Genomic DNA, 11,545 nt, shown 5'->3' on the forward strand with positions numbered 1-11,545 from the left:
CGGCGTTGATTTGTAAGAAAGGTTTGCTCCCCACACCGGAGCTCGCGCTATTCCGCCGACTTTACTTGACACTTGACTGACTCACGACTGCCATCCAGAGCACACGAGAAGTCCATCGAACCTTCGACTCGGCAAACCTGCAAGAAAGCACCACTCCCTGCTCAATACACAGTGTTTCGGGGAATTCACCCCTCATCAGTTGAGCTTGAGTAGGCTGAGGAAGATTGTGCCTGAAGAGCACCACTTATATAGTGCTCTCCAGGCACAAACATCACCAGGGATACAAACTTACAGAGACGCTCCGCTTCCAGCGCGATAAACACCTCGTGAACACCAGATAGCAGCGTGAGTCAGTGTCGCTCCTGGACGGTGAGACAGACGTCGAGGACCCTCGGTCATTCGCAACGCTGTCACCTCCAAACCAACTAGTCGCAAGCCCGCGCTGGGCACAACAGTACGAAGTAGTGGTTGCGACTTCGGCGTTGATTTGTAAGAAAGGTTTGCTCCCCACACCGGAGCTCGCGCTATTCCGCCGACTTTACTTGACACTTGACTGACTCACGACTGCCATCCAGAGCACACGAGAAGTCCATCGAACCTTCGACTCGGCAAACCTGCAAGAAAGCACCACTCCCTGCTCAATACACAGTGTTTCGGGGAATTCACCCCTCATCAGTTGAGCTTGAGTAGGCTGAGGAAGATTGTGCCTGAAGAGCACCACTTATATAGTGCTCTCCAGGCACAAACATCACCAGGGATACAAACTTACAGAGACGCTCCGCTTCCAGCGCGATAAACACCTCGTGAACACCAGATAGCAGCGTGAGTCAGTGTCGCTCCTGGACGGTGAGACAGACGTCGAGGACCCTCGGTCATTCGCAACGCTGTCACCTCCAAACCAACTAGTCGCAAGCCCGCGCTGGGCACAACAGTACGAAGTAGTGGTTGCGACTTCGGCGGTGATTTGTAAGAAAGGTTTGCTCCCCACACCGGAGCTCGCGCTATTCCGCCGACTTTACTTGACACTTGACTGACTCACGACTGCCATCCAGAGCACACGAGAAGTCCATCGAACCTTCGACTCGGCAAACCTGCAAGAAAGCACCACTCCCTGCTCAATACACAGTGTTTCGGGGAATTCACCCCTCATCAGTTGAGCTTGAGTAGGCTGAGGAAGATTGTGCCTGAAGAGCACCACTTATATAGTGCTCTCCAGGCACAAACATCACCAGGGATACAAACTTACAGAGACGCTCCGCTTCCAGCGCGATAAACACCTCGTGAACACCAGATAGCAGCGTGAGTCAGTGTCGCTCCTGGACGGTGAGACAGACGTCGAGGACCCTCGGTCATTCGCAACGCTGTCACCTCCAAACCAACTAGTCGCAAGCCCGCGCTGGGCACAACAGTACGAAGTAGTGGTTGCGACTTCGGCGGTGATTTGTAAGAAAGGTTTGCTCCCCACACCGGAGCTCGCGCTATTCCGCCGACTTTACTTGACACTTGACTGACTCACGACTGCCATCCAGAGCACACGAGAAGTCCATCGAACCTTCGACTCGGCAAACCTGCAAGAAAGCACCACTCCCTGCTCAATACACAGTGTTTCGGGGAATTCACCCCTCATCAGTTGAGCTTGAGTAGGCTGAGGAAGATTGTGCCTGAAGAGCACCACTTATATAGTGCTCTCCAGGCACAAACATCACCAGGGATACAAACTTACAGAGACGCTCCGCTTCCAGCGCGATAAACACCTCGTGAACACCAGATAGCAGCGTGAGTCAGTGTCGCTCCTGGACGGTGAGACAGACGTCGAGGACCCTCGGTCATTCGCAACGCTGTCACCTCCAAACCAACTAGTCGCAAGCCCGCGCTGGGCACAACAGTACGAAGTAGTGGTTGCGACTTCGGCGTTGATTTGTAAGAAAGGTTTGCTCCCCACACCGGAGCTCGCGCTATTCCGCCGACTTTACTTGACACTTGACTGACTCACGACTGCCATCCAGAGCACACGAGAAGTCCATCGAGTCATCGAGTCATCGTGAGTCAGTCAAGTGTCAAGTAAAGTCGGCGGAATAGCGCGAGCTCCGGTGTGGGGAGCAAACCTTTCTTACAAATCATCGCCGAAGTCGCAACCACTACTTCGTAATAATAATAATAATAATACCACAGCACGCACAAAAATACCACAGCACGCATAATAATACCACAGCACGCATAATAATAATAATAATAATAATAATAATAATACCACAGCACGTGTGCAAAGGACAGAGAACAATGCATGGGAATAAACTGTAATTAAGCCAAGTCCGCTTCTGTCTCCAGTCAACAAAAACTCATCCATAAACAATGTCTGATCTCCATTTCGACTTGTCTGCAGCAAATGCTCGTGCTCCTTCTAGGTCGCTGGCAATCTTCGAAGGGATGTCGTGCCCTGTCAGGTCCTTCATGATGGTGGTAGGGAGAGTAGCCGCGGGACGGCCCCTTCGTCCACGTGACCCCGCTTGAAAATAGCAGGACATCGCAAGGCAAGGGGGTGACTGCTCACTCATCCTCAGCACATGGCCGAGGATGGACGAGTATGTATGTATGTGTGTTTTTATTTGAATTCGCAAGTACACACGGGCTACGAGCCCAATTACATGGAAGCGAATGTGATAATGAGGTTAATTAAGAAAAGGGGTGGTGGAAGGAGGAGGACGGTAGCAAAGCAAAAGGGAGGACAATTCAGGAGCAAAATTAACAATTGCACAAATGAGAGTACCTGAGACTGAGGGTACCTGTGGAGCGATACGAGTGGGGCTGAAATCAGTCGCATCCTCTTCTGGGGCAAAGCTTCCACCAGCCATGCCTATGAGGAAGTGGTTTGGTGTCAGTGGGATGTCGTCACGTGGATCAGACGAGACTTACGAGAGTGGACGAGAGTTGAGCAAACCTTCTACTCCGACAAACGCTGTCTGGAGTTCTTCATCTGTCACATCTGCACCCTGGAGGACGACACGAAGGGCTCGTTTTGCCGATTTTACCATAGCTTCGTGAACACCTCCAAAATGTGGTGCAAGTGGAGGATTGAAGGACCAGTGGATACCATTGTTGGCTGCTTTCTGAGCGATCTTCTCTTCGTCAAACTGGTTGATCAACTCTTGTAGTTCCCGCTGTGCACCGACGAAATTCGTACCATTGTCCGACCGCACATGTGTTGGCACTCCTCTTCTGCTGCAGAAACGCTCGAATGCGTTCAGGAAGCAGTCTGTTGATAGCGAAGTAGCCATTTCTAGATGCACTGCACGACTGGTCATACACGTGAACAGACAGAGATACCGCTTAGCACGGCGCTGACCACGACCTTGCTTTGTCTCGAAGGCGCCAGCGTAGTCAACAGATGTTCTTGCGAAGGCTTCTAACGGTTCTGAAAGTCGGCTCTTCGGCAGTGGTGCCATCACTTGTGTTGCTGGCCTAGCTTTCTTTCGCTTACAATAATTGCAGGTTGCCTCTACCTCGTGGCCGGGATCACCTCTCTTGCTGCTATAACCCAGAAACGTTCCTGCAGTTGTGTCATGGTTTCCTTGACGGCACTGCTGTGTCCTGCCTTCCCGCGATAATGTCGGACTAGAAGTTGCATGGCATGTCCGTTCCGAGCCATGATCATTGGATGTAGAGCATCATACGACAGGAATTGCGCATTTTGTAGGCGTCCTCGTATTCCTAGAATGCCCAATTCGTCCAGGAATGGGGAGAGACCCGCCAACTTGCTCCCTGTTGGGACCGCTTTTCCTTTCCGGACTAACTCGTACTCTGCTGGAAATGCCTCCATTTAAACAGCTTTTAATGACTGTCTTCTCAGCGTCTACTATTTCCCCGTGTCCGTTGTTAGACCAGTCATAACTCTCACTGCTGCTTGAGTGCGACAATTGTTCGCACAACGAATAACCCATGCCGCCTGTCGGACCAATACTAGCCATTTAGAGAAACGACTGGGATCAAGTTGCCAACCACTGCTGTTGTTCTCCGCTGATTTTTGCGTTGCTAGCACAACTGACTGGGCTTGTGCATTAGCTGCTGACTTAGATGTCTCAGTGTCAGTCTGCTTCTTCACACATCGTATTGCTGCTGAATCGAATTTGGTCGACTTCCGTGTCTCTTGGTCAACTGCAGTGCTGCTCTTCCCGGGTAGAACTGTTGCCAGCCACTCAGACTCCATCAGCTGAAGGAAACTCGGTGCTTCCCACCATTGCGAGTTTTGTGCCAGGAATTTGGCTGAGTGTCCCCGTGTCAAATGATCTGCTGGATTTTCTGCAGTGGGTACATAACGCCACTGTGATGGATGGGTGGATTCCTGAATGTACGCAACACGATTTCCCACGAAGGTCTTCAGTTTTCGACTTGCTCCACGTATCCAATGTAGGACGTCCTGGCTGTCGGTCCAGAAGACGACTGATGTGGAGTGACTGAGTGCTTTGATGATTGGTTTCACTAGGTCTACACCAGCTACTGCGGCGAGCAACTCCAATCTTGGAATGCTGGTGGCGGTGGTTGGCGCGACTCTGCTCCTTGACATTATGGGTCGCCATGACACTGTCTCGTCTCTGTTCATCACTCGATAGTACAGTATGCTACTGCTCCTTAGGCATCCTGTGAGACATCGGCGAAGATATGCACCTATGTACTCAGTGTGTGTACTCAGTGTGTGTACTCAGTGTGTGTACTCAGTGTGTGTACTCAGTGTATGTACTCAGTGTGTGTACTCAGTGTGTGTACTCAGTGTATGTACTCAGTGTATGTACTCAGTGTGTGTACTCAGTGTGTGTACTCAGTGTGTGTACTCAGTGTATGTACTCAGTGTGTGTACTCAGTGTGTGTACTTTAAATTATTATTATTATTTCACAATCAAAATGACATAGTGCCAATAAGCATGTGATGCGGGCGATTTTAACCAGCCTTAACCAGCCATGGTGAAATAAATACAGTAAACAGTACTAGTAATCAAAGTAGTGGTTGCGACTTCGGCCATGATTTGTAAGAAAGGGTTTTGCTCCCCACACCGAATAGCGCGAGCTCCGGTGTGGGGAGCAAACCTTTTTTAGTACTAGTAATCAATCAGTAAAATGCAAAGAAACCGCTAAAAGCAGTATGCGTAGTAGTCTATGGCCAAGATACCAGAAACCATATCAAACTCAGCACGGGGGTCGACGTACTAAAACGATTACCAAACTAAGTCAAGGATTGACCATTACATGCTGCATTCTGCCACTGCTAACGTGATCGAAGGGCAGCCGTTGATTCTTGACGCTTTGTGCCGATGACCTCTCAGGACTGTGACTGCGGCATTGACCAGCGCAAAAGACAGTTGAGTGCGGATGTATGCCATGACGATAAAGGCTCGGAACTCTTATCGGCCAACATGGATGCAATCCGAGCGTAGAGATTGCCAGCTGCCTTGCCATGACCACCTGTGGTGTTGAGCATGACCGGGATGAATGATCCGTGCTCTACCTCAACGACTCTTCTCTCATAACTTCTTCTCTTTTTCCTTTTCGTGCTTGCGGTACACTATCGGGATTGATGACTTCTTGTTTGAGGGGGCAAATGGGTTGAAAACCCGGACATCAAGGAATGTCCTCTCAAAAAGTGTGTGTACTCAGTGTGTGTACTCAGTGTGTGTACTCAGTGTGTGTACTCAGTGTGTGTACTCAGTGTATGTAGTCAGTGTATGTACTCAGTGTGTGTACTCAGTGTATGTACTCAGTGTATGTACTCAGTGTGTGTACTCAGTGTGTGTACTCAGTGTATGTACTCAGTGTATGTACTCAGTGTATGTACTCAGTGTATGTACTCAGTGTGTGTACTCAGTGTGTGTACTCAGTGTATGTACTCAGTGTATGTACTCAGTGTATGTACTCAGTGTGTGTACTCAGTGTGTGTACTCAGTGTGTGTACTCAGTGTGTGCACTCAGTGTGTGTACTCAGTGCCTACTTGGATGATGCTTGTTGGGTGCACCACGGAATCCGAACTGCGGCAGCGCTGGCAGTTCCCGAAACCACTGCTGGGCTGTTGCAACTACATTAGCTGGTAGGGGATCATCCCAGTCATACATGTCGAGCCACATCTGTTGAAATAGCATTTTGGCTCGCACCACAAATGGAGTGAGGAAGCCAAGTGAGTCAAAGAACTTAGAGATTTTCCGAAGAAACAGACGTTTGGTCATAGCTTGCTCCTCTGTCTCTGAAACCTTGAAGGTGAACTCATCTTGCTTTGCCTCCCAGAGTATTCCAAGCGTTTTCACTGCTGGTAACTGCTCCGAGTCAAGTTCCAATTAAGAAGCTCTGTCTTCTTGGAAAACTTGAGCCAAGACGTTAACGGAGTTGGTGAGCCATTTCCGTGGGTGCATTCCGGCAGATGACCACAATATTGATAGTTGGGAGTGTAGTAACTTGCCTTCATCATAATCACTGGCTGAAGTCATGGTATTATCCATGTAGTTCGAATTCAAAACTGCTGCGGAAGCCAGTGGTAGATCATGAGCACATTGCCTGGCATGCTCTTGTGTTACGTACTGGGCGAGAAATGGAGGTGCTGACAAAGACCACTCAGTTGAATTCGTATACCGTCAGCGGTTGTGTTGATCCTGGTTCTCGCCATAGGAATCGGTGATATGCTCGATCCGTCTCTGGAATGGCAATCTGTAGACACATTCCTGCAATATCACAGACCACTGCCACAGGTTCCTTCCGAAACCGTAGAAGTACCTCTGTTAAGTTGCATTGAAACTTGGGTGCGGGACTGATGGCACTGTTAAGTGATACTCCTGAGACTTGTGCTGCAGCATCAAATACAATTCTCACTTTCGTCGCTTCCCGGCCCATTTGTTTAATTGGGAAGTGAGGCAGATACCATCCGGTTTGCTTGTCGTCCGGTTTTACTTCTGAGATATATCCAAGTTTTCGGTAGCGATTGATTGTGTTGCTGTACTGTGTTGCAGACATTCAGCAAGCGTTTCTCGGTGGGACCTAGTCGCTTAAGGCCATGTTGTAGCTGCTCTGTAGCTTTGCCGGGTCTGACTTCCATGTTACACCCACAGTGTATTTCCCATCTGTATCATCTGTATCATCTGTATCATCTGTATCATCTGTATCATCTGTATCATCTGTATCATCTGTATCATCTGTATCATCTGTATCATCTGTATCATCTGTATCATCTGTATCATCTGTATCATCTGTATCATCTGTATCATCTGTATCATCTGTATCACGGTGACTTGATTGATTGCTGTACTGATGTTACGGCTTGCCGTTCATCGTCATCCAGCTGTTGGGCCTTGGCAGGGCTCACCTCTTGGATTTCCCAGAGCCTCCGTACTAAGTCGTTTAGTTCATGGTCTGGATTGCTCGATGCTCGGATGCCGTTGATTGGCCAATGTTCATTCGTGGTGTTTTTCCTGGGTTCGAATTGCCAACGCACGTCCATCCAAGCTTTGTTAGGCGAGCAATGGGTTCTCCTTCGTTGCCTATTATTTCTGCTTTTGCCACGTGATACGGTGCGTTGTCCAGGCCGATCAGAAGATCAACCGGCTTCTTATGGTTGATGATGTGGAATTGGACTCCCTGCAGGTGCTTCCATCTGTGAGTGTGGCGGTTCCAGTCGACAATAGGCATTTGCCTTACGACATTGTCCACTGTCTGTGCCATTATTGTGGCCTCAACATTGCCATCCAAACTTTTGATCGATACCCTCACTGGCATGGATGGGAAGGAGGATTGCTGACCATTGAGCATATTGATTGCATGTTGATTGTCAATATGTCTGGAGGACCATTACACCCGAGTTCCGAAGCCATGCTGCTGTTGAGAAATTTACCAGTACTACCATCATCAAGCAAGGCATTCACTTGCATTTCTTTGATTCCATTCTTGAGTATTACTGGCACAGTTCGCAACCCAATCGTTGTACTGATTGCATGGGCTACTGTGAAAGCATCTTGCTCCCCTTCCATGGAGTTTGCCACCTCTTCACATGGATCGTGCGATGTGACTGTGAGGCCAACTGTTGGATTGTTCCGACGACGTCTGGGTGTTGGCTTGGGTTTCCAAGTTGTGTGCTTCGGCACGGGCTGTGCTGGTTCTGAGGCGGTAGTGCTAGTTGAATCAGCATGGAGCATTTGATGGTGTACTTCCTTGCATCCATCTCTGTTGCACGTGATCTGCCATTGACATTGCGTCACCATGTGGCCTTTGTTCAGGCACCCATAACATAACCTTTCGTTCTTCGCTATTACCGAGCGTTGTGCGGTGCTCATCTCTTTAAACGTTGCACACTCCCAAACGTTGTGCTTGTCGTCATTGCATGCTGGCCAACACCGACTGTTGGTGGAGTTCGTTACTACACACGTTCTGCCATGTGTTGTGGTTGGTCGAGGCTCCCACCTGTTTAGATGTTGTCGTGGTGGTGTCTGAGGCCGCATTGTTGCTTGCTGAGGCATCTGTGGTTTTGGTTTGCTCACACCTTGTCTGGTCTCACTTGCCAGTGCTCTGTACTCAGCTTCCCTTGTGACCCACTCCAGCAAGTTGATCACTGACGATTGATGTGCCACTTGATTCCCATAGACATTATTTCCATTGTTCAGACTTATGGCCTGTATACTGGGGCTCAGCTGTTGAACAGCACCATTGATTGTAGGCATTGGTTGCATCCATTCTGTTGACGGTGTTACCATTACATGATCATTACCATCACTGGACTGCACTTCACCATTACTCATTAGTCCCAGTTGAAGAGCCAGTACCTGCATTGGGTACCACAGCACTGTCAGTGTACATGTATGCAGAGGTCCAGCTAGTACTTCGTGACACATTTGTTACATGGCCTGCCTGTGTCACACTATGCTCAGTGGTGATGACCACTGATAGAGTGGTATAAATAGATGAATGAATCAGTGGTGGTAGCATTGGCCAAGTGGCACTTTCCATTTCAATTTCGGTGGAGAAACCCGACATGCCAACACTACCCTGCGCATTGCTGGTATTAGGATGTGGACTAGCATAGCATGTGCCTGACAATCCTGCGCTGGTCACACTCGATCACTCAGCCTGCGCAGAGGCATCATTAGGATTTCCATAATGCGGTTGCATGTGTTGCAACTCCTGGCAATCACTATACGAAGTACATGATCCCATGAATTCGTTAGCTTCTTCTTCAGCTCTTCTTAATTCCTCTTCTAATACATTCATCTCTTCTTGAGTCGCTCGGACTCCGTTCTGATCATTTACATGGGTGTACAGTTCTTCTAGCATTTCTAGTATCGAACGTACCTGGTTCCCTTCCAGCCGAAGTTGTTCTGTGGTGGAACGAACCCTCTCTGCCGACATCTCGTTGATATGCTCGCGCAGGCGTTTCCGTCGATTGGTAACGCCTCGCTTTGCAACCGCCTTCTCAATAGGTAGTTGTCTTTTCAATTCGTCATTGGTGGGTACACCACCCAAGTCGACTGTTGTTGACTCCATTGCTTGACAAGCACTGATGGGGTCCAAACCCACAGCCGAAAATGTAGTCACTGTTGACTACGAAACAAAAGGTCTAGGATCTACTCACGAACCATCCTCTGCTACCAGTTTTGTTCGGAAGGCGCAAGCCCGACCCTTTCACAAATACCCCGTTCTCACACACAGTCTTCACGCAGAGATCTGAGCTGTTTGAACTCCAAAGGAAACTAGGGATGACCATAGAGCAATACCTAACTGTTCTCTAGCAAGGCCTTTACTCAATCAACAACGTATGAGATACAAACTAGAGAACTTATACAGAATCTAACAAGGACTCTGGCAAGGGGGCCAGCTAGGAAGCTTCAGCTGGTGTCTATTTCGGGAAACAAGCAGCAGGCAGCAAAACAGCTAAAGAGAGTATGTGAAAGTGTAGCAAGCAAGCTGGAAATGCCATTGATTAATCGCAGCACACCTCAGTGCTGTAAAGGAAGCATTAGAGCATGAAACTGATATTGCAGTGAAGATCAGTCAATATAACTGCACAAGGACCTATTGCAAAAGAAGCATAGCGACACCAGTATTGTATTGGAAACAATGAAGACTACTGATAATTATTGTTGGTCTAGCTACTCTCCAGTGCGTAGTGGCGCCATGCAAGGATCATGGAAGAATAATTGTAAATGTAGGAAGTACTGTATGCTTCTAAGCAATCAGCATAGACTGTGATGTGAATGTATAAAGGATGGCCCATGCAGCTTGCTGAAACTGGAACAATTGCAGGCACCTGACCTACACTCATGCATGCACTGCATTGCACACAAATCTAGTATATTCTCAATGTTTTCCTGATGATGGTGACGGTAGCTGAAATATTGATAAAATACTGGATTTTTCGTGACATCCAGTGCATAGTTGAGTGTAGGTGATTTGTATGCAAACGATTCAAACACAATGATGTAATAATACAAGTACAGTATGATGTCATCTTGAAGGACTACGAGACTGATGTAACGACATAAACACACACACACACGCGCGCGCACAGCACACACACAGCACCCCCCCCCCCACACACACACACAAACATACCTTGGACACGACAAACAGCTCCTCCAGGGTCACTTCACCAGCGGCGATAGCTGCAGCAATGGCCTTGCCAACCCCAATCTGGTCTATAGCTATAACTGGCATCAATACGACGTCACCCAGCTATATCCATTTACGCACAGCCTGCAGCGAGCGAGAAGACAGCGAGAAAAGCAGTCAGCGTTCATAGCACAGAAAAACAATAACTCGAAGGGTGAGCCAATTTAATTATAGAAAAATAGGGGAAGGACAACAATGGTACGAGTTATGACTAACTGTCCACCAACGTAACCAGATCATAATTATACCATCAGCGAGTGCGACAGGATGGCACAAAACCGACAAGAAGATCTGGTTACATTGATGGATTTTTAGTCATAACTCGTACGACTTTCGTCCTTCTCCCTTTATCCATTAAAACGTATCTATAATTTTGACACTCGAATGCTGGACATCACTGGCCTGGTTTTCGGTTTTCGGATGATGTATCTACACATGTATTATCAGTGGTTAGAGCATCTCTGACCTGAATCGAAGGTCCCTGCCTCAAGTCCTTCGAGTTTTTCTTCAGATTTTTTCCCGTTTGTATCTTCCCCTCAACCCAATGAATACCTATTATTGTGTACGTTCCAGAGGGAACTCACGACGGCCGCTGACGCCCGGTAAGTTTGGTGGAAGATGCAGCGCCTAAGAATGGGGTCGAGGGGATAAGTCTCACAAGTCAACACCACTGGTACAAGTGCCGTAAACCCGAAAACCCGAAAACCCGTGGCTATGACTGTACCCTTTGTGCCTAGTCACAAGTTCTCAGCTGATTGCGGGTAGCAGAACGGTTGGAAAAAATCTTCTATACTACACTAGGACTACTGGAAAAGCAGAAATTTTCGGTTGTGTAATATTTCCAGTATTCTCCAAAACCGGCGGTTTGATGGAGGGAAATTTTCGGTAAAACCCGTTTTCCAGGTACGTGTACAA

At 48.3% G+C, this 11,545-nt stretch overlaps 1 protein-coding gene across 1 annotated transcript; it reads right to left on the reverse strand.

The window, feature by feature from the left end:
• Nucleotides 1-2,909: 2,909 nt before the first annotated feature.
• On the reverse strand, nt 2,910-3,443 carry LOC135829153 (uncharacterized). Its single transcript, XM_065341558.1, has one exon. The coding sequence runs from the start codon at nt 3,441-3,443 to the stop codon at nt 2,910-2,912; it is 534 nt and encodes a 177-aa protein (XP_065197630.1).
• Between the last annotated feature and the right edge of the window lie 8,102 nt (nt 3,444-11,545).

Source organism: Sycon ciliatum, chromosome 13 (assembly GCF_964019385.1).
Source record: "Sycon ciliatum chromosome 13, ocSycCili1.1, whole genome shotgun sequence".
NCBI classification, from domain to species: domain Eukaryota; kingdom Metazoa; phylum Porifera; class Calcarea; order Leucosolenida; family Sycettidae; genus Sycon; species Sycon ciliatum.

Coding starts and splice junctions, on each gene's coding strand:
- LOC135829153 (XM_065341558.1), bottom strand. CDS start 3,443: ATGGCACCACTGCCGAAGAGCCGACTTTCAGAACCGTTAGAAGCCTTC.